At 40.8% G+C, this 23,957-nt stretch overlaps 1 protein-coding gene and 1 long non-coding RNA gene across 3 annotated transcripts; one reads left to right on the top strand and one right to left on the bottom strand.

Moving 5' to 3' along the window:
• The first annotated feature begins 592 nt into the window (after window positions 1–592).
• Window positions 593–23,283, top strand: LOC136427680 (trifunctional enzyme subunit alpha, mitochondrial-like). The gene is made up of 23 exons (XM_066416730.1): window positions 593–719; window positions 1,302–1,367; window positions 1,648–1,718; window positions 1,966–2,099; window positions 3,627–3,765; window positions 4,354–4,473; window positions 8,895–8,997; window positions 9,170–9,292; window positions 9,945–10,012; window positions 10,383–10,433; window positions 10,566–10,622; window positions 10,829–10,891; window positions 11,084–11,130; window positions 11,939–12,073; window positions 12,852–13,023; window positions 13,520–13,576; window positions 13,747–13,776; window positions 14,184–14,393; window positions 15,386–15,581; window positions 16,159–16,276; window positions 16,742–16,832; window positions 21,829–21,883; window positions 22,248–23,283. The coding sequence occupies exons 1-23, from the start codon at window positions 650–652 to the stop codon at window positions 22,397–22,399; spliced, it is 2,328 nt and encodes a 775-aa protein (XP_066272827.1). The 5' UTR covers window positions 593–649; the 3' UTR covers window positions 22,400–23,283.
• On the bottom strand, window positions 13,782–19,952 carry LOC136427682 (uncharacterized). 2 transcript variants are annotated; one of them, XR_010754495.1, is made up of 4 exons: window positions 19,754–19,952; window positions 16,157–16,296; window positions 15,366–15,598; window positions 13,782–14,400 (listed from the first exon to the last, which is right to left on the bottom strand). It is a non-coding gene; the product is annotated as an uncharacterized lncRNA (long non-coding RNA). The 2 variants fall into 2 exon arrangements; XR_010754496.1 differs by having other exon boundaries at window positions 16,185–16,296; window positions 19,754–19,951.
• Window positions 23,284–23,957: the final 674 nt, after the last annotated feature.

Raw genomic sequence — 23,957 nt, forward strand, 5'->3', positions numbered from 1 at the left:
CATCTAATTTATCCAACAGTTATGAGGAAATATCGTTTCTTAACGGTTCTCATTCATCTATGAAATGTCTTTGATGAGATTGTGAAAATTATTATCTCTTAATCTTAGGAGTCTCGCGAGAAATGAGGTCACAGATCATGCCCTGTGCCCTGTGGGACTCTGTGACGTCTGTTCGGCAGTGCAGACGATTTTTAGTTTCAACAGATTCCTTTCTTTGCAGCGGTTGATTATTGACAGTTTCTTTTTTATATGTCGTTAGTTTGGAAGCGTTAGTTTGCTTCGATACAATAGCCACATAGTTTTTAACGCCCGGGTAGTATCGAAGTTGAAAAAGAAGTAGACACTCTAGACATCGGATACCCCCAACACGTCAGGACACCGGTAACAATGCTTGGCGTGTGGGCTGTCCAAATAAATGCACACTTCTACTCCTGTTTAAGTTCACATGTTTGTGTACAAAAATGTTTAGAAACCAAATAGACATTGTCAATAAAATCATTATAAAACAAAATATTGTATTTTACAGCTATATTTACCACGATTGTGACTATTTGACATTTATATGTACGTTTTTTTCATCCCTATTTTTAAGGCATCCTGACGTCACAATCATAGGCACCCTCTTTTGGTTCTCCTTGGTCGTACCATCATGGCGGCAGCTACGAGGTTACTCTCGCTGAGCCGGTTTTCTTCCACTCAGACTTTGCATGTGTCATCAGGTTAGTATATTCTTGATTAAACCGATGGTTTTAAAGCCCACCTCCCCTCGAATGCACAAATGTTTGTCACAAATCGATAAAACGACAGACAGCAAAGTGCCAAGGGTCACGAAAATTGCCATGCCCTCCCCCATAATTTTTCTAGCCTTGAGTTCTTCATGATTCAGGTGCATAAATTGAAGAAAATAACATTTCTGCTTTAAATGTTCCTTTAGTCAGTATCCAGAAGATGTGTGCCCATCAGATAATTCGTCGTAAAGACCTGTTCCGACTTCGTTTTGCCTGCATTGGCTGCTACTTTTTATTAGAGGTCAATTTTGACCCCCCTTAAGGTCACTCCAGAATACATCTTATACATATACTAAAAGGTACTGCTTAGAATTGCAGAATTCTTCACCAATCAGTCTTGATGTTCCAATGATCAGAAATATAATAATGTTCCATGATGTATCAGATTTATTGCTTTCCAGACATTGATAAACACTCAATGTAGTTAAACCCCCACCTTAATCCGGTGTAGAGGGGCTGCACATTCCTTTACAATTGCTTAATTGAATACATGATTTTGCTTTAAATTTAAAGGATGGATGCAAAGGCCAAGCCAGCTCTACTTCCAGAGATACCTGTCAATGACATCACCCATGGCAGGTAAGAAGCGACATATAGTACATTGATGTATGAATAGCATATGAAATCGTCTTTTATTAGGAGAAATATCGCTTGAACCTTTGATGACTTTTTGGATATTTGAATGTTGTAATTTATATCAAGAAGATCAAAAAGATTGTTGATTTCACTCATTGTATTCTTTTAGTTATACACCTTATAAATCACACTGACAGGTGTTTAAGACCCCATTTGCAATGTAGAGTAATTTCTCTCTTAGCTTCCATTTGAAAGTTATCAATGCTCCATTGCTTTGTTCCAGCATGGAAGAACTTCACCTATGAGGTGAAGAATGATGTGGCTGTCATGCGATTCAACATGCCAGACAGCAAGGTACGTCATAAAGAGAAATTTTTTATCTTTCATTTTTTTCAACCTCAAGTTGTTTCATAAATAAAGAAAATGTCAGTGTCTACATTCGATTTTTAAAAATCTCTTTGTTTATCTCTACAAATCTCTATCCTTACCACCATTTCAAAGAATTTGAAAAAAGTATTACCAGCTAAAAGCTGATGTGTGTCCACATAGATATGTGTTATAATGGAGTCAAATATTTTTCATGCTATCTTTTGTATGTTAGGTGAACACACTGGATAGAACAGTACTCAATGAAGTGAAAGAGTTAATGGAGAAGTTGAGATCAGATGAGGCAGTGAAGAGTGCCGTCTTAATCTCAGGCAAGCCAGACTGCTTCATCGCTGGAGCTGATATCAGGTGGGTGGGAGGAACGGGTTTTCTGCTCGTGAAAAATTTACGCGTGAAAATTTACGCATGAAGAATTTGCGCATGAAAAAATAAATTTCTTTAAGATGTGTCAGAAAATGTGTAGTATAACTTTCTTAGACAGGAAAATGTGATCCCATGATACAATTTTCATCTGATACCTGAATTTATGGTTTGATTTTTTAAGTCCCTTGGGAATAGGTCCCTTGGGAATTGTTAAACTTTTGGGGGCTTGAAACCTAAACATTTGAAAATCACTTAAGTCTTTAAGAAATACATAGTCAACTTACTAATATAAGGTTTTGTATTGTATTGTAAAATGTAACTATTTGAAGCTTTTCTACATTCTATTAGCCTAATTTCATCTTTTCTCAAGCAGATGCTTTCACGCGCAAATTTCAAACTTTTTTGCGCGTGAAAACTTAACATTTGAAAATCACTTAAAAATCACTTGTAGATTGAAAGAACAACATTTTGAACTGTAGAATGCAACAATAAGATACTTAATTCCATCTTATTTCAAGTTTTAAGCTTAAAACCTCCAAAAAGGCTTTAAATCCCTTGGGAGTCAGCTTAGATATTCCCAAGAGACCTAAAATTCAAACCCAAAATTCAGGAAACAGATGCAAAATCATATCATGGGGTAACATTTTTCTGACTAAGAATTTTGTAGTGCACATTTTCTGACACATTTCTTGAACTTTGTTTTTTCACGCGCAAATTTTTCACGCTCAAGTTTTTCACACGCAAATTTCTCACGCGCACAAAACCCCAACCCTGGGTGGGAACTGTGAACACCTGCTATTTAAACTATTACACATCCTGTGTGATGGTGGGTACTGGTGTTGGGATTCTATAATAGTTATAGGTATCAACTGTCATTCCCGTTCGTCTGTTTGTATACGTAGTTACATGTAGGAATGTAGGATCCCATAGTACTTAGCCGTTACTCCGAACGGGACCGAACATTGAACGGCCAATCCCGTTCTCTCCTTTAGATAAAGGCAGTTGTTTTTCGGTATTTACCGCGAGCATAATTCTCTGACAATGGTGTTTGGCTTGTAGGGGATTTATCCTTGCGCTAGATAATGGCTATACAGTGGATGTTGAAAACAATCACTACAAGCATACTTACACTATGGCTGACTCATTGCTTGCCATTGCAACAATTCACTCAAGCAATCTACTCAAATGCAGCATCAACAGTCGTGACCTTTACTGTTTTGTTTGCTTGGAAGAAGAGATTGAATTAACCTATGATTCATAATTGTCTTGACTGCCAATGAATACAACAATTTATACCAAGTTTTTTATTTACAAGTTCTTGCCCAAGGGTTAATTGCAACATGGAACAATACATAGGAAAAGTATACAGACAGTACAAGTTAACAATTGTGACAAGTGGAACAAGTGACTATTCTAAGAAATGCTACGGAATACATTCTACGCTTTTTATATGTAAAGTAGATGTCTGACATTGTCTGGTATGTTTTATCAAATTCACTGTCGCTCTTTCAGGATGATTTCTAGCTGCAAGACATCAGAAGAAGTTGAAGCCCTGGCCTCTGACGGACAGAAGGTGTTGCAGAGTTTGGAGGACAGTCCCAAGCCTGTGGTGGCTGCTATCATGGGGACATGCATGGGCGGTGGATTGGAGGTAACCTTTTAATCGTTATTGAAGACAAATTGCCATTCTAAGACTACTTGCCAAATATTGCACATCTGCTTCTGATTAAGTAATGTGTGTCTAACACTCGTACATAGTGATGATTATATTGATTGTTTGTCAATTCCAGAATACACAAACTCTCACAACATGGAAATGGTTCTTATATTGACTGGTGAAGCAAGAAAAAAATTCATTCAGGAAAGTGAGATATACCGGGTAGCAACAATAGTACAACTGTAACATGACTTTTAAAAAAAATTTAACAGTTCTCAGTGGCAAATGTGCTAGATGTTGGCACATCGGCAACCAAATCCGCAGTGTGTTTTTTGGCACACAGTTTGACAGATTATTAGCCGAATAGGCTCGGTGGGCGTCGCTCCACCGTCCGGGAAGGTAGTGTAAAGTTCCTCTCCCAAGGACACAACGTGGGGGCATGGTGAGTATCGAACTCGGGACCTATTGATTCCGAGTTCAACGCTCCAACCGTTATGCCACGCCAACGTCACTAACCTGACTTAATGACCATGAGATGAACAGGCTTGTGACTCCTTGTTTTGACCTGTCACACCTTTTCAGACTGCTCTAGCGTGTCAGTACCGTATTGCCGTGAATGACAAGAAGACGGCCCTGTCATTACCGGAGGTGCAGCTGGGGCTGCTACCTGGAGCAGGTGGAACCCAGAGGCTGCCCAGACTGGTTTGTAGTCATCTTACACTTCTTACAATCATTACACAAAAGTCTGACAGAATATTGGGGGTGTCCCTGTGGTGTAGTGGTCTGTGCTTTCTGCCTCTCACCACATCTGGTTCAAATTACTTGGACCAGAAGGACTGGGGTTCAAGCCCCAGGTAGGACACCTCTGGACAAGAGTCACATTGAGTCATACCGTATTTCTTCTAATAAAGGACGCACTTTTTTAACTTTTCAACTTCCAATATGGCGCTTCAGGTCAAGGCCAAAGTCGGGGTGCGCACTTTATTGAGGTTTTCTCTCGAGAAAAGTCGCGACATAAGCCAGGAAGTCATCGATTATTGCCCTCAGCAGGCTGGCCCCGGCGCCCGCCGATGAGCAACGATAATTTATGCATGTTCTATGTTTACAAGATAACGATGCTACATCTTACGTATATTTTTGAGTTTGAAAAAGTATCATAGTTACTAGTATACTGTTATCAAAATAGCATTAGCTTAATGATATTAAATATGAAATTATGAGACATCGATTAAGGCTGTGTGTGATTCAACCTAGCGACGGCATATTCAGCGTGTTGGGGCCAGGCGTGCGTACCCCACGCCGCTCGCGGCGTCAATTCCTAACCACCACATGGCTGCAAATACGTGCAAATCGTACCACAAATATATTTATCGAAAACACAGTCGCTAGGATCTGAATTGTTCCACCGTTCTCTTTAGCGGAGTTTTGTTTTCGACGGGGAAAATGCTACCGGTAATTGGCTAGCGTTACAATGAAACCCACGCCGCTTTCGTAACACTTCCGGGTTCATTGAACGCCAAAATTACGCAAAAGCCACCATAAATCCGCATATGAATGTATGTTTTCCGCAAAGATTCGTTGAATGATTTATTTTCTTCACTAAAATGTTGCTATGTAGTCGTTAAAAACATCGTATTTTGGCGCTTAGAAGTGTAAGAATTTCTAACAAAGAAAAAAATAGGGACGCGGATCTGCTGCCCCACAATGCAATGTTTCTGAAGCTCCACCAATCAGAGCGCGGGTCATCCGAGGTGAACAGATCAAATTACGTTGGGTTTTAACCTCTTGAAAATAAATTTGAAAGAGTTATCTCCGAAATTCATTCAGTAGTAGAGTTTGAAATGTATATGAATAAAGTGAAATGAGATGTGTGCAAGGAGGTTTTATAAAGGAACCTCCTTGGTGTGTGCGCGCCTGCGGGGCGTGTATTGATAACTGCTTTTGGAATTAAATGTTGGGGCCTCGTGAGGCCCCGTAGTCCTGAAAAGGACTGGGTTTCTTGGTGTTTTTTTTTTTGTGTTTTGTGCCTTTTATTAAAAACAACAATGTCTTCTAAATCTAAAAGCCCCAGAAGTCTTCGTCTTCCGAGTCGCTCTGGAAAAACGCCTCTGGGTCAAAGTCGCATTCGGAGTCCTCATCATCTGTCTGCAGGTCGTCCATGTCTTTCAAGATTTGTTCTTCTGTCATGCCAACCTGCTCGTCCTCGGTCCCGTCCATGGCCAGGGAGACGCCGGCTTTGCGGAAGGACCGCTGAACGATGTCACCGGGCAGGTCCTCCCACGACAGCATGAGCCAGGATAGGATGTCGGTTTTTGATGGTGCCCTTCTGTTCCCTCCCTTGGTGAACACCCTGGGGCCGTCCATCATCCACTCGTTCCAGTGCACTTTCATCCGGTCTTTCAGGGCCTTGTTTACACCCACATCCAGTGGTTGCAGTACGCTAGTGAGTCCCCCGGGAATAACCATCGTATCCACGTTCCGCTCTGCCAGGAACTGCTTGATGTCGTCGCAGAGGTGAAACTTGACGGAGTCCCACACAAGCAGTCGGCGGGAATTGTCGTCGCGAGCGGGGAAGGTATCCTTGGCCCACTTGATAGTGCCGGGCTCGTCGTTCCAGGCGCTTGGTTGGACCCAGACCGGGAACTTACAGCCAGGCGGCATGACACTGGGCCCCAGTTTCCTCTTGCCGCGGAAGATCACGTTTAGAGGAAGCTTTCCTCCATCGGCGGTGACGGCGGCGATCACAGTGCACCTTTTCTTCTCTGCGCCGTTTGTTTTGATTTTGCAGTCCTTCTTCCCTGTGTAGTCGATTGTCCAGTCAGAAGGAAGGTCGAACGTGAGCGGCGTTTCGTCCATGTTGTATATGTCCGACAGGGGGTAGTTGTACCGCTCCCTCAGTTGTATCAGTCGTCTCTGAAACGACAGCACCTTGTCCTCCATGTCTTGTGGCAGCTTCTGGGCGACGGAAGTCTTCCTCCTCGTACTGAGACCGTAGCGCTTCTTCAAGCAGGACAGCCACCCGTCGACGCCTTGAAGGAGTCCCCGCCACCCGAAAGCTTCTTGGCCTGAAGTTTCATCATGGTGCCGTTGACGGCGATGCCCTCTTTGCGCTGAGTGTCCAACCACTCAATAAGACTGCGGTCCATCTCGGGGTTGTTGACCTTACGACCACCCCCAGGCAGCCGCTTGGCCGATCTTGGGGCAGCCGAAATTTTCAACTCCACCTTCTTCCACTTGCGGATGGAGCTCTCGGTCACCCCAAAGTGGTCCGCCGTCTTCCTGTTGCTCCAACTCCTGTCCCTCTGCGTAGCAAGGATCATCAGCTTCGTGGAGTGGTCGGTGGAGACGTAGCGTTTAGCTGACTTCACTTTCGGCATGGTGGAGAAAATAGCAAAGCGATCGCAAGAAATGGACTGTCCACACAACACTAAAGTCAATACGAATATGAAGGAAATATCACTGTGTCAGGGAATTTAATAAGAGGAAAATGATGTGATTGGCTATCGGGTATCTTTTATTGTATTGTCTGAAGTGTTAATACGTACGCTTGTCCGTTGGCAAGATATCAAAGTGTTGTTGCAAGCCTCTGATTAAAGTGTGAATTTTTGGCTATAATGACGCCAGGTGTGGTGTCAACCCTTCAAAAGTTGTATTCAACACTGATTAAAGTGTGAATTTTTGGCCTAAATGTGACGCCAAGTGTGATTCCCAACCTTCCAAAGCATGAATTGTTTGAAGCCAGCTACTGATTAAGTGTGAATTTATTGACTGATAATTAGCGGGAAGTGACGCCGCGTGCGAGCACCCTCCGCTTTCGAACGTCAAAATTACGCCAAGCGGCACTAAAAGATTGATGAATATGATGTAATCATCGTACCAAACGTTAACTTGGCAGTAAATCGCATAAATATTCGTTTTTGTAAGTAGAGAAACGTGTATAACTCTCCTCTAGTAATTACTAATTGTTGAGGCCTGTCTCCAGGCGTCGTCTGCAAATTCCCGCCACCAGCAGTAGCAACAGCCAATCGGAGATGCGAAATACGAACACGTGATGAGGATTACGTAACACGCGAAATGCATCTTGGGGCAGCAAGATATTCAGACAATGGCGGCGGGCGAACGGCGCTTGAAATGATTTGTCAATGCAACGCTGTATTTCGCGGAATAAATGCAGTGAGACGAACTTTTATTTTATTAAAAAATACATTTTACAAGTTTGTCTTCGACTAGCCCGGTAGAAATCAAGCGGTTCGATGTTTGGTCCTTCAATACCAAGGAAGTTTGTCAGATACTAATCCTCGCACGAGGTTCTCGGCGTGAAGTTTAAACTTCAAAGTTTACGCATCTGTAGAGGGAGAGAGAGAGTGAAAGTCAATGAATGAATGAATAATAATTATAGAAAATTAAACTACACAAAGGCTGAAATAGTGTAAATTGTTAATGGCAAGGGAATAAAAGTGTGTGACTGCAAGAGAACAAGAAAGTGTTGACCCAAAATTATGGTCATGTTTTCCCGAAAATTCGGTGGAAAATTACCGGTAGGCGTGACAAAAGGAAACATCAGGACTTCATAGCATGCCGCCGGCCCGATACCTGGGCGTGGCCAGGTCTCCGTACACGCGCCGAGCGGCCGCCGGCAGATCGGGGGTGCGCACTTTATTAAGGTTTTTCTGTCAACAATGTCAACTGGCGTGATAGGGGTCCCCAGGGTGTCTCATGAAGCCCAAATCGGGGGTGCGCACTTTATTTAGGGTGCGTCCTTTATTAGAAGAAATACGGTACCAAAGACTTTATAAAAATGGTACATACTTATGAAACAGTATGGAAGTTAAACACACTTCACTGCCAGTGGACTAGCCCCCTGCTACAGTGATTGCACCACAGTGTGGCCCAGGGCTATGAAACGGGGATGGGCACCGCCCTATACATCAATAATGGTGTGGGAGGATATTAACTGACAGACTATTGATAGATGTACAGCTAAACTAATGTAAAAGTGAGGAAAATATAGATTCTTGCTTACAGGACAAAGGCTATTTTACTCTTATGTCTTACTTCTTAAACATGTCTTAAACATGGTGTATATACTGTGAGGCATTAACAGTGTTCTTCATCATTGGCAGATTCCGTTCTTGGAGGCCATGCCCATGATCCTGACTGGCAAGCAGGCGAAGGGCAAGAAGGCAAAGAAGCTTGGTCTGGTGGATCTGCTCGTTGAACCTCTAGGTAAAGCACCAATGCAGATGACTTTATTATAAGTTTGGGTAATAAAAATGTGAGAATATACAAAATAGTTGTTGCAAGAGACAGTGTTTTAGAAGTATATACTGCAGTTCATTCGGTGGACTTAGTGGTTCAGAAGGAGTTCACAAGTTTAGTTTCTTATGTTTGTCTGCAGGACCTGGTCTGAAGCCTCCTGAAGCGCGAACGTTAGAATACCTGGAGGACGTGGCGCTAGACGTGGCCCGGGGGCTGGCAGCTGGGAAAGTCAGCACCGCCAGAACGCAGAATCTACAGTCCAGTAAGTTTGCCATCATCTTCTCTTCCTAACTCCAACTCTGAAGTTGTTACTGTTAACCCTTAAGCTGCCAGGTTGTCAGGCAAGTAAAAATAAAAAATGTTTGACCCCTGACCTCCCTCACGGTACCCGCGAAACGGCTGGCGGCCCTAACTCCCCTAGCTTTGGGGCTTTAAGCGCTACACGGGAATACCCTATCCCGGTTATAACTGGGAGCAGCACACAGGGCAGGTTTCTGTATCCCTGATAAAACTGGGACTGGCAGCTTAAGATGATGACTCTAGATACATGTAATCTTGAGGGTCGTAAACATTATTGTTAACGTTATTGTCCAAAACATTATTGTGGACTTAGACACACCCACTATCACTCACACTCACTCTCTCCCATTGCTTAGACACAACCATTTATTTATTTACAAATGTCACAACACATAACACTGACTCTCGAGGCAGCGTAGCTGATATTGGAAAGTCAACAGTTATGGACAGACAAATACATAGGCAATGGAAATTTTACACATCACTAGTTTAGATACAATGCTATTATCAATGACACAACCATTGAGTGAGGTGTAAGTGTGATGTCTTGCTATTCCTATCAGTTGGCTTATACATGTAACTTGTTCATGTAACTTGTCCTATTGTCACCCCAGGACTGGTGAACTGGGCCATGCAGTACGAGTTTGTCAGGACAAGACTCTTCGGCATGGTCAAGGGTCAGGTACAAGTGGACAGTGTTTGTTTCCTCAGAGTGCTTTAATGATAGTTTAACAGGAAACATTTCTGATATTAGTTATTATATCTGTCTTTTAGTGATGGGATACAGTAATATGAAGATAGTACCAATAGAGTCAGGGAAAGAAAACTAGTTTCCCCTCAGGTCTAGATTATTCTGTTAATCCTTTGTCTTTTGATAGTTTTATGATATGAGTCCAATTTAATTTGTCATACAAATGTCTTCAAAAACTTCATGGTAACAGAATGTGAAATGCTATCTCTGCAATGACACATCTAAGCTATTGTTTATAGACTACACTGTTCATGTATGTGTTGTATGCTGTACACTTTTTCATTCTGTTTTATTCTTTCAGGTCATGAAGCAGACCAAAGGATTGTACCCTGCTCCCCTGAAGATCATTGAGGTGAATTTTCCTATTGTGGTAGTGAAAAGGTTTTCTTGAACTTGTCAGATGCTCCACCAAAACTGCACACATTGTCAGTATATTTACGTACATTGTAGGAAGACACCATTCAGTAATTGTTGTCCTTTGCAGGTTGTGAAGACAGGAATAGAGAAGGGGAAAGATGCCGGCTACGTGGCAGAAGCTGAGGTGAGATTTATTTTGTCTCATTCCTGTCAGTAATTTTTTTGGGATTTAGTCATTGTTTGCTGTCCGTATTTGAGTTACAATTTTAATGTTTGAGCTACCTCTACCATGATACATTGCCCCTTCCATTTACCTTCAACCATATGGTACAAAATATTTGTTGGCTTGTTCCCCTGACACATCTCATGCTGTTGTTCATTGGTTTACAGACATTTGGTCACCTGGCGATGACCAATGAGTCAAAGGCTCTCATTGGACTTTTCAACGCCACGGTAAGTCTATTCTTTGTCTTCTTTTCAGAGGTGCATTTTGTTGTGAAGTCTCTTTTATTTTGTACGGTTGTAAGTAATGGTTTATTGGCAAAATAAGATACAAAGTTATGATATTGACAAAAGTCAAAATTGTCAGCTTATATAATCAGGATGTATTAAGATTGTGCTGACTTTTCTTTGATTTCTTCACAGACTGAAGTAAAGAAGAACAAGTATGGCAAACCAGCAAAGCCCATTAAGTAAGTACGTCGTTTTACTGGTGTGGAATGTTTCGCAGTAAAGACAATAAAAGTATCGTATGGAATCTGTGATAAGAAAAAGAAAGTCAGAAATCTGAATAGTTGTACCATCACTACATAATATTTATGTGTGTGAATGAATACATTAAGTGTGCTATTCCTTCAGGTGAGTCGCTGTAGTATGATTGTAAATGTATTGATATGCAAGTTGCAGTTTGCCCAGTTGAGTTAAAATGTACTAACATAATTCCACCAGGGTACATAATTTCATCGCCCGGAAAAGACACGTCCAAACAGATCTCCAACCCAACACCCCCTAGTATAATGCCTGATTTTCCAAAAAATGATGTGTCCTCATAATTCCAGGACTAGCCTTTTGTAATAGCCATAGGCTAGTTGGGCAGCCTTGGCTGTGTGTCTTGAACAGCCCAACCAATAAATGAACAAATAAATAATGCACTCACGTATATCTGAACTGTGCATACCTGCTCTAGAGATCTCTCAAACCTACTGTTTTTCAAAGTGGAGGCTTTATGTAACCTGGCGGATCAATATAATGCTAGGGTCACATTTCTAATCCGGGCTCCGGCCGGGCAGCTTGTGGGAACGAAAAATATGATATGAAAGACAACAAAAGACATAAAACGTGAGAAAATGACTCCTAACCATATATTGCGTATTTTCTTGATATGTATTTTTTATTCTTCGTTTTCGCAAACAGCCCAGCCGGGCCCAGGATTGGAAATGGGAATTGGACCAGGATTGGACCGAAGCATTAATAGAGGTTAAACTGTGTACCTTATTGCAGGACTGTAGCAGTATTAGGAGCAGGGCTGATGGGCGCAGGCATCTCCCAGGTGTCCTTGGAGAAAGGTTACCAGGTCATCCTGAAGGACGTGACTGCAGAGAACCTGGGGCGTGGACAGGACCACATTTGGAAGGAGTAGGTTTCAGCTGTTTAACCTTCTCCCTGCTGCCTAACTCTGTAACCGGTAGAGAATGGGGTGCCAAACAGCTACTTCAGTGTGCTAAAGGTTAACATATCCTAGGGTCGACTCCAGCTCGGACATGTTGTAATGTAATGGATTGCATTTGTCATTTCGGATGGTGACATAAAGTCGGTGGCCCCGTGTATGAGGGAGCTTCGGGCATAAGCGTCAAGCGTTAAACCTCTGTAAAAGAACCCAACACACTTATTGAGAAGAGTAGGGGTGACCCGGTGGGCCTGGTCAAAAATGCGAGCCGTGGCTACCACTAGCTACTTGAAAAAGCATCATGCTTCACCTCAATTGAAGGTGACTGCTCTACCTTTTTTATTCTGGATAAAAATTATTGTATTTAAGATCTCCCTTTTCTCATTTCACTGTCTCCTCACTATGTCTGTCTGCTTGCTTTATTGATTATTGAAATTTTGATTCTCACTTATTACATTAGATTCTCACCTGCTTCACTAAGATTACTTGCATACCCCTCCAAATTATTTCTTGTAATGTAGGTATGTTTAAGTGATTTTTTTAAGCACCATGCCAATAAATGAGAGTGAATCACTGATGATCTGTGTTATACCTGTAAGAAAGACTATAATTTTTTCCAATGATATTTGTTCGGAGAATTCATGTTTAACAATTGGACTTTAAGATGTGATGTGAAAGTTACTAGTAAGTATCCCTTTTGATGATAATCATATGGACTTTAAACAACTCCTATCCTCTGGCGATCAGGATGAACCTCAATGTGAAGAAGAAGAAGATCACGTCCTTCGAGCGAGACCAGCTGATCTGCAACCTGGAGTCTACGGTTGCTTATGACGGGTTTGACAAGGTGGACATGGTCATCGAGGCTGTGTTTGAGGACATCAACATCAAACACAAGGTCATCAAGGAACTAGAGCAGGTCAGTCTATAGACTTTTGTATTGAAGTAGAAACTTGGTCACTGTAAAGCAGGGCTGTCTCCCGTTTTAAATCTTTGTCCGTCCCAGTCATTGTTTGGGAGCCATGTTGTTAATTTTCGTTGTTAAATCTGTAATTTTAAGCTTACAAAAATGCGTTTTCATCATTTTCATGTCATGAAGCTCAGATTTTTGGATGGATGGGATGAAAATTTTGTCCGTCCCAAGAAGCAAATTTCCGTCCCTGCTGTGAAGTTACAAGGACATGTATTGAGAATTTACTGAGGACTTGGTCAGAATTATGTTAATTGATTTACCAGTCATCAATATTACGTTTATGCATTCTCTGGTAACTGTGAAATTTAAGGCCCATCTGTTAAGTTTTGGGTTATCAGGTGTTAGAAGACAATTAGATGTTAATTGAATGATTGCTTTTACCATTATGGGAAATGTATCAATCCTCTTGTGTTTCAATGTTCTCTCTGTTGTTTTTTTGCAGCATATATCTCCAGACTGCATCTTTGCCAGCAACACATCTGCCTTACCTATCCACAGGGTAAGGTCACTTTTCAGTATCAAATAGGTAGTGTTCAAATTGATTTACACAGGACTTTAACTATGTAGATAAGTGTAGTATGTGTGTTATTAAGTGTTTTAAACCAATCGTTTGTCCTTGTGAAAAATGACCAATCCTTGTTTTAATTGTATGTATTCTGTTTTGTACAGATCGCTGCAGGCAGCAAAAGACCAGAGATGGTGGGTTGAGAACAAGAGAGCTTTATTACGTGCAATCTTAGTAGTAGTATATGTACTGTTAAACTGATAGCTTTAGATTCAGGTTCAGTTTGCATTGCTCAGTCAAAATATAAGAGACTGCCATTCTCGTATAGGGCTATTTAGCCATAGTTGATGCTGTAGGGCTGTTGTGAATTAGGATTTTACCATGGTCAATACTGACCGACGGAGGCCATATATATATTTCACATTCAAAGTTGGGAACAGATAATGAGCTACAGATGCTTTCTTCAATTGTTTGAAAGACTTTAATATGCTTGTAATGTGATTTTGTTCTTACAGTTTGTGCCATTGGTATGTTTTTAATTGTAGGTTCACACCGATTGTTGTTTCTCAAACCTTTTTGTTCTTTTTCTATGCTATTACAGGTGATTGGCATGCATTACTTCAGCCCTGTGGAGAAGATGCCTCTGTTGGAGATCATCGCCACAGACAAGACCACTAAGGAGACGTGTGCGGCAGCCGTAGCGGTGGGTCTGAAGCAGGGCAAATACCCCATCGTTGTGCAGGACGGTCCCGGCTTCTACACCACCAGGGTCCTGGCACCGACTCTGTCCGAGATCATCAGGCTCCTGCAGGTCAGGCCTATGGGGTCATGAAGTAGTAATAATTAGCCTGAGCTAGTATATGCAACAGGGTGTGCAAATCCAGAGCTGGGCTCTTAAGCTACAAAAGAAGCCGCAGGGGAACTCAGATAATTTCCAGAGACTGTCAAAGAAGAAAAAGATATGCATGAGAAGGCGACAGTAGTTGTTGAAAAGTTGATCCGTGTACAACGTGTTGGAAGAAAGTTTAGTATTGCACTATGCATGTTCATGTTAGGGTGTGCACTAAGCTTTATAATGCCTTTAGCCATTAAGCATTAGTAAGAAGATAATTGCCTTAAGGATTTCTAACTCTGTCCCCCCACTCCTTCAAGTGCTAGTCTTTTTCCCTTGATGGATGCACATTAAGGTGTAAAGCCTCAATGATCTAAAGCTTTATAACATGCAACTTACTTGGTACAGTGAAAATGTAAATCAGTCAGGGGGATTGTTTACACCCCCGTATCTCATCCCCCAAATGCTGTATTCTATTGCTGGATGTACGTATACTTTGTAGAATGTAGATGTGGAGAGGCACACTTGTCTAAAGCTACATGCAATTTGATACGTTGATGGAGGTTCGACATCCAGGTAGTAAGATAAGCCAAAAATAGTTATTCAAGCAACTGGATCAAATTTGGGGGTCCCCACCCCCGGATGAATAACATTTAGTTACTGTACTAAAACAACAGTAGCTAATTGAACTATAAGCATACAACCTTGTCTTGAATTAATCATTTTTTTAACGCTTCGCCAAGACATCCTAAATTAACATATCTATTCAGAGTTTTGGTATAAAACCTGGTCTCCCAGTCCTATCCTTAGTCACTAACAAAGACAGCAGATGCTGTTTGAAACGTCTGACTGTTTCAAAATTTTATCCAGTTGCTTGAGTAACTATTTTTGGCTTACATGCAACTTGGTACAGTGAAAATGTAAATCAGTGAGGTCAAGGGCATTGCTTACACGCCCTTCTGTTGTCTCAGGAGGGAGAGGGTCCTCAGAAACTGGACAAGCTGAGCACAAGTGCAGGTTTTCCTGTGGGCACAGCGACCCTGCTGGACGAGGTGGGCATCGATGTGGGGTCTCACGTTGCGGAGGATCTGCAGAAGGAGTTTGGAGTCAGGTTTGGAGGCGGCGATCCCGAGGTGCTGAAGACCATGGTCAGCCAGGGCTTCCTTGGTGAGACTGCATTTTATCTGCATGTTACACAGTTTCAATCAGTGTACTGTAAATTCATTTAAGTTTGCATGGTTCTGATTCTGCGGTAGGGAGAAAATGGAGTGTTTGCGGTGGTTTTAAGTTCCTGTCCTGTTTGTAACAATAGTAGCACTACAGAAAAACCAGCAAAAAATGTTTGTGGTGGTTGTAAGTTCATAACAAAGAGCTTACTGCTAAAACTGCAAACATAAAACCACCGCGAACATTTCTGCATTTACAGTATTAGGCAAGGACTCCAATGTGTATGTTTGTCAAATGCTGGGCTGTGTCCATTACTTTTAATCTTATTTCTGTCCTACTCCTTCTTTGGGAGCCCAAGTTGTTTAAGCTTACGAAAACAGGTTCAATTTCATGTCATGAAGTTCAAATTTTTTGGACAGATAGGCTGAGTATTTTTCATTCCAACAAGCAAATTTCTGTCCTGGGACAGAAGGTCGGGGGTAAAATGATTGATGATTGTGTGAAGGCAAAAGGACATGAATAGTATATAGTATATGAAATGAGTACAAAATATAATGATATCACTTGATATTCACAGGTAGGAAAAGTGGAAAGGGCTGCTACCTGTACGACGGAGGCAAGGGCAAGAAGGGCCGTGAGCTGAACCCTGGTGCTGAGGAGATCTTCAAGAGGTTCCGCATCGAATCCAAGGGACTGTAAGTTCCAACAAATTCACCTGTAATCAAGCAATAAGAAACTGAACTACATGTGTCAACTTTCAGAGTTCACCAGAATGGTCCTGGATACTTCAAAAGTATTTTTTTTTTATAATTGTGCAATTGCATGTGTATGAAATGCTTATCAGAAGAAAATGGCACAGTAAGATTTTGTTAAGTCAGCAGGCCTTGGTCTAACATGAAACATTGTTATCATCTCCGTTTTATTTGTGTTGTGTCGTTAATGTTTCACTGATGAAATGGTCATATATTGTGCTGTGTCTGCAATGATAGCTTTAATTTGATTAAACTTAAAGTTGCCTTGATGACAAACTAGCGGCGTGCTCATTTCATTATCACCAAAGATGACCTTGCCAACAGTTGTGTTAATTTCCCACCCATGTGAAGATTACTGTCTACAAATGACGTACTCCTAACGCAGCTGTTGTTGTTTTGTTGATGTAGCAACTCTGACGGGGACATCCAGATGCGTCTGATTACACGTTTCGTGAACGAGTCCATCCTGTGCCTTCAGGAGGGCATTCTGTCTAGCCCGGTAAGTCGAAACACACAGAAATTACAACTAAAACATTTCAGATATTGTTAAAGTAGGTTAGAAACTAAGATTGACAGGGTGAGAGAGATATTTTTTTAAACCCATGCCCTCATTTTTTTAGAAAGCGGAAAAAAGGGCTGTACATATAAACTTTTAGGTCATGTTTGGAACATCTTAACAAAAATTACATTTGAATACCATTCAATGGAATGGATAGCAACTAGGAATCTAGCTTTTTCAGTGTGCTAATTCACAGCCCTTCAAGTTTGGTCAAAGTTCCTGACCACTGGCAGTGTGTTTGGTTAAGGGCAAAGCCGGCTAGATTTGTTGGAATAGAAATATACACATAACAGCTAAGCAAGCCATTAAATTAAAGTGCTATGTTTCACAATGAACTATAGATTATAACATTATCCAAATAACCAGGGAGAAAGGGAGTACCAGGAAAGCTTATATATCATATACAATAAATAGAATACAATAAATCACTTGAAAAGAAGAAACACCTGTATTTTTTACGGTAATGCAAATTGGGGCTTAATCATAGCTATTAGTATTAATGTACGAAAAGAGGTTACAAGCCTTTTTACAAATACATGTATGTAGCTTTTATCAGGCTAGCAAAAGATGCCCGTTGTACTGACTGTAACCAGTGAGTCAGAAGTATTTGTTGTGACAGAATGAACTGATACCAGGTCCAAGTCCTGTCAGGTCCCATATGGCATCACAGATGTTCTGATGGCAGGTTCTAGGACACATTCCGGCCCCGTTCCAAACGGCACTCTATGATGACACACATTTCACATCAGGCAGGGTACAGCATACTAATGTCTTGTCTGAGTGGTGGTCTACAACTTTCAACGCAGCTGGGACCACCTACGAGCCATTGATAGATTTGTATTCTGTTGTTTGATAAAATATTTTATCATCCGGCTCACTCTGACAGTAAAATGTCATAATAGAAGCAGAAAAGATTCTAAGGTTGATACTGACTATGCCATGCAGAATGCAAACTGTTCTTGGTGTTTTTTTAAAAACAAATCATGGCCATTGTCTTAGTGTTTTAAAACATAATTTGCTCTTAACCAACAAACATGATTTTCTCTTAGCCAACAAACGTACATGTCATTTGCTCTCAGCCAAAGGATAAAAGATAATAAAATGTCATTAAACAGCAGATATGCTGTTTCGAAATTGATTTGCTAATCCAATGAAGCACCATAGAATTTGATTTCTTAAAAAGGAAAACACAAAGTTACTGTAAAAAATGCAGAAATGTTCGCGGTGGTTTTATGTTTGCAGTTTTCGCAGTGAACTCTTTACCGGGAACGTAAAACCATGGCGAAAAGCCATTCCATTGTGTGACTATAGCGCTACTATTGTTTCAAACGCGAACTCAAAACCACTGCAAACACTCCATTTTCTCCCTACCGCGAAATTAAATCCCCATGAACTTCAGGGCTCGAAATTCCTTTTTTGAAAATAGGTGCACTGGTGCACCCAACCAAAAAAATTAGTGCACAGAAAAAGTTTCGGGTGCACCACATAAAAGAAAGTTGATTGTCAGTAAAACATAAGTTTGACAATTGTGCCTCTCCTAAGAACTTCAATCTGTAATCCAGATTTCAAATTTCAACCAAGCAATGCATGAAATAAAGTACAACAAAAGGTTATATTGCTTTTTCTGATACTTACATTTCCGAAATATTCTGTATCCTAACGCTTGTGTACAAGAGAACCTTTACCCTATAGAGTACAAAAATATCTAGGTGCACTGGTGCACCTACAGTAAAAAGTTAGCTGCACGTACAGCTCCAATTTTGGGTGCACACAGGTGCACATGCACCCACTATTTCGAGCCCTGAACTAAAAAAGATGGTGATGATGGAACCAAATGACTGCATTTAAAACTGATGTCCCTCGTAGATGCTGACTTGGCTGGCTGATCTCATCCCTATGCACACATGTCCTCTTGCAGCTTACAAGGACAGATGTGCATAGGAAGAAGAACAAACCAGCAATCCCAGATATCCAAAGTGCTAGTGTTTCCCTCTGGAATACAACTCACAAGCCTTCAAAACCAATGTTCACTACCATCTCCTAGCATAGTAACCTATACAATCTATGTCCAATTCCTTTAGTTCAGTGCCGTAAAGTGGTATATTGGCCTGGTACTGACCAATCACGTTTAAAAAAAGAAGTTCAGGAAGAGAGAGCACAGTCAATCTTTATAATGTGATCACGTACACACACTCGTAAACAGGAAACCAAGGACATCATGTCCCTCAATTGCCAGCAAGAATAATAGAGGCAGAAAAAAAACAATGCCATTGTTATAGATCTGTTTAACTGTGAACAAAACTTGAGCATGAATAACTTTATCTTCATTCTCTTTGCCTGCTGCCTATTGATGTTATGATGAATTAAGTCTCTTGAACAAGTAATGAACTTTGGCCAAATTCATTTCCCTCTCCTGATTGCATCAATGCGTATAATCTTGTTGTAATTTCTGATATCTGACAAACGGAAATTCACGAGTGCATAATCTTGTGCCGGTTGCTTTAGGGGAAATGAAATTGTTCCTTTGTCCTCGTGGCAGCTAATAACACACAAATACCACTACCGTTCTGCCCGGTCATGATTAGCTATGCCAAATCAGCAGATGAAACTGTTTAAGTATTTGTTTAACTGTAAATTTGCATGTAATCTAGCCTATCAAACAATGAGACTTTTGAAGCAGATAGGCACATACAGCACTGTAGGGATATTTAGCAATATCATACATACCAGTAGTTTTATACATGCGACAGTACACGTGTGCATACCAATATTTGTGTATGATGTACAAATGCCCGTTTTACTATCTAAAGTCATACTTATTATAAACTGCTTTATCAGCTTAACTAAATCTCTAGACTTACCTCACATAGTCCTCCTAACTCCTGTCATAGAGTATGGCCTGTACTTGCATCTTGGAGGGTAGTTCACTACAGTCCCATTGCTCCTGCCCAGAACCTCTCCCCACCCCGTTCCTGTGGACTCCAGACTCCCAACTGTTCCCCAGTGTTGCACCGCAGACTGTTGTAGGGGGGAGGCTGTGCGTCCTCATTTACATCCTGTCTCAGGGCCAGGCAGTGTGCAAATGTGCAGTTCACACAGAACTTCCCTTATTTTGAATTTTTTCCCACCAACATTATCTCCAAAACATCTCCTCCCACTTGGCTGGGGGCAGGGGAAGTCATTAATTATTGGCGGAGCTGTCAGAAGTTTGAGTGTGCATTTGGATCAGGCACCATAAAGGCACAGACAGGCACAGACAGGCACGTGTGATAGGAATAATAATTTCACATAAAGATAATTACCAATTTCTGCTTTATACTGTACTATTTTCGGGATACGGATGGAAGAAACATTAGCAACCCTTTTATGAACAAATGTAAAGTGTCAAGATTATTGCGAAAATTGATGGCACTTTTACAGAATATTCAAACCTATACATTGGAGAAGAGATGTGCTTTCCTTTTTATTTCGACATTGATTTATCGTCAAAGATTTTATGTTTCCAGAAACTTTGAATCTCCAAAATATGCCACTCGGTATCAGTTAAATTGCCTTAACTAAATCGGTATATGGTTTTTGTTTTACTGTTATCCACTTTCTCTATAATTTAAACCCTTTTATTAGTTAACAACTCATTTGGTTCTTTGGAAAAGTTGGCTGTCCAGAAAGAATTTTAAACAAATTTTATGGCTCTCTTTTTGTTTAATCTGGATATTAGCCAGCAACAAGGCTCACAGGATACAAGAGCAGTGGAAGTTTTACAGCACAGACAGTAACTTCTCTCTGTTTTGACTTGTTTCTCACCAAATTTATCAAACTCATAACCTTTACATGCCGACATGCCTGCTGTAGTCATTAATAACAACAGCTGTCAAAAAAAGTTGCTTGTTTGAAGGAAATGTATGGGCATGTCTGGAAGCTTTGCCTTGGCCCTTGACCTCCAGGTGCGAAAGGAAAGTCTGTTGATAAAGGAAATGGGATTTTGATGAAAACTAGCAGAGTCAGACTTCAAACTCCCAATGCTGAAAGTCATATTTTTTGCCCTTGGAAAACCTTGTGTAGTAGTACACAATCGTCAAATTGTCTGATGGAAACTAAAACGAAGTCCAACTGTAGACTATAATCCTACTGTTATGTTGTAACATTATCTTAGTGCCCTGTTTTGGCACAAACAAGTACTTTTTGCAGAATTTAACCTTCTCCCTGCTGTTTAACCATATAGTCAATGCAACTTTGGGACAAAGAGACAACCCCAGGAGAAAAATTTTTAAAGATTGGCCATTTAACAACTTTTAACTTCCTATCTCAGAAATGTGACCAACAGGCAACGCTCTGTAGATTGTTGTGACTTGTAACTTGTTGGCAGGTCCAGGACTCTTTCCACTCGACATCTGTGACTGAAAAGTAGCCTTGGTACCATGACCCAAGGAGAAAGTTTGCTTGAGATATAAATTTGATTTGATAAGGTGCTATGAATCATCCATGAATTGGGCCACCAAAGGGTCAACTAAGGTTAACGATGGAGGAATTATTCTTCATTACTGATGCTATGCTACAGCTTTGATAATCCTCTCTTTAATGTTAGCAGGTGCAGCATGTTGGAACTTTGTAGAAAATGTTTTGTTCAACATGAGGATATTTTTCATCTATGCCACATATCACACCAGTGAATTGCTCTTCATGGTGATAACCATCCAGTCTAGGTACCATCCTCCATGATAACCGCTGGCTGAATCGTTTTGCTTGCTAACCACGCAAGCAAAAAGATTGAGCCAGCGGTTACTACAGAGGATGTTACCCAGACTAATTGCCATCTCCCTGTGTGTTATGTTTGACCTTTGTTAGCCCTTGCAGAGACACCCTAGTCAATGCCTGATATATGTATGTCAACCTCTATTAGATGTACTGTAACTATACTTTTGTTATCTCTCTATAGGTTGATGGTGATTTGGGAGCAGTCATGGGACTAGGATTCCCTCCACAGCATGGAGGTAAGAATATTCACATGTCTTTTACTATGAGTCATGTTTTCCTTCAATATTTCTCTTGTGATCTCTTTGTCAGGTACGTGTACCTTCCCCTTAAGAATTTTATGTTTTTGCTGCCGTTTGTATGTTCTTTTGCAAACAGCATAACTTAAGGTGTTGTGGATGGATCTTTACGATATTTGCTATGTGAGTAGCCTTTGGCAACATGAAGGACAATGTTTTTATGGGCCCGCTAGCAGCCTTCTATGGTACTGCAGTAGAACTTTCAGGCTTTGATATTTCGTTGACTTTTGCATTGGTTTAAGGAGTGTTTATAGCAGTTAAAGAGATGCATCTCCTTGCGTCTGACTTTTGAAATTTTTTTCAGGTCCCTTCATGTACGTTGACCTGATGGGAGCAGACAAGTTTGTTAGCTGGATGAGAAAGTTCGAGGAGGCGTACGGAGTGGCGTTCCAGCCGTGCCAGCTGTTGCTAGACCACGCCAGCGACCCCTCTAAAAAGTTCCACCCCGCAAAGTAGAGTTGTAGTCTCAGCAGCTGCGCTGACGACTCATTATGCTGCCAATGCAAGGAGATGTCAATCATGTTCTGTTGTTTGGAAGAAGAGGGTTATAATAGGATGTTGAGGCAGAAACATGATTTATATACTGTATATTGAGACCTGTGTAGCTCAAATTAAGTCCAGTTGTATGCAGGTTGCAGTTTGTGAAAGCTGGGGGTTAAATCTTGAATGTGGGATACACTTACTGGAGGAACTGATGAACCTTTTGGTAAACTGGATTAATTTTGGTCTCCAACCACCTGTTGCTAAACTACTGTCCAACAGTGTAGATCTAGTGGGCTAAGATGTTCAAAGTACAAATCCTTCCAACTGTGAATTATGGAATAAAATGTTCAGTCAAAACAGAAGCCCTGGCCCCATAATGTGTTATTCTGCTAACATGTTTGTGCCCTTGGTTGCACTTACACATGTTGCTGTGTTGACAAATGTAGCATACAGTGTTTTAAAGTAGTGACAGAAAACATCAACACTATGCTCACAAAACAGTACAGTATGGGAAAGGGTAGTGTTAGCATATCTTGTTTGTAAAGAAATGTTGCTTTTTTCATACATTGTTGAACAGCAAGTCATTTTACCCATGTCCTACACAAAACAATGTTATTTATACAGCTCAGGGAAAACATGTTCTGTTATAGATCTAAGCCCCAATGCTACATAAGCCCTAACCTTGAATACAAGAAATGATTGCCTTTCTGTGATGTGAATTTCCTGTGACCAAATTGTTTGAGAACGAGATTAATTGTGGTGAATTAGAGGACTTGCCTTATATTTGTGTTGAGAAGCTGCTTTCGTTTATACGAGATGGAGTAAAACTGAAATAGAGCTTTATTTCACAAAAAGCATTACATGTGTCTTTTTGTCAATCATTTTGTACCTACATAGTCTACTTAGTTACTTTGTTAGAAACTTCTGAAACATGAGTTGACCTGAGGGTTGGATGAGGGTCAGCATGCCTTTTTCCAAGAGTCGTAGTGAACTATTTTAAGTCACTGTTAAGCGTAGCTGGCCCGCTTTAACTCAATGTTATGCGTTGTCGGTAAATCATTTGTAAAGCGTCTTAGGTCACTTTAAAGGGAACCCAAGCAATATTAGGGCCCGAAAATCTGACTTTGAAAGTCAATTTATTTAGTCATTTCTACACATGATTAGCTCAAACAACACTATCACAATGTATATCAACGTCCATGATGCAAAAATATGACGTTGTGATGTGAGAACTCACCGAAAATCGTGGCCGGAGTTTTTGTATGCTTACGAAACTAAGGGATCATCGTATGGCACGATTTTGCACGGTTTTAAAATACTCAAAGTATGACGTTATTACGCAAATGTGCTAAACAATCTTGGTAAATGTCACTACCATAAAGATTTCAGAATTTTTCTTATTTCCATTCTTTGGGCCCTAATATTGCTTTGGTTGCCTTTAATTCTTCGTAACACATTATTTTTTAAATCTGGAATTCATTGTTTTATTGACAAAGTCTTCGTAATGTGTAGTCGATTTCCCCAGTCACAA

The sequence above is a fragment of the Branchiostoma lanceolatum genome, chromosome 2, assembly GCF_035083965.1.
Source record: "Branchiostoma lanceolatum isolate klBraLanc5 chromosome 2, klBraLanc5.hap2, whole genome shotgun sequence".
Taxonomy (NCBI): domain Eukaryota; kingdom Metazoa; phylum Chordata; class Leptocardii; order Amphioxiformes; family Branchiostomatidae; genus Branchiostoma; species Branchiostoma lanceolatum.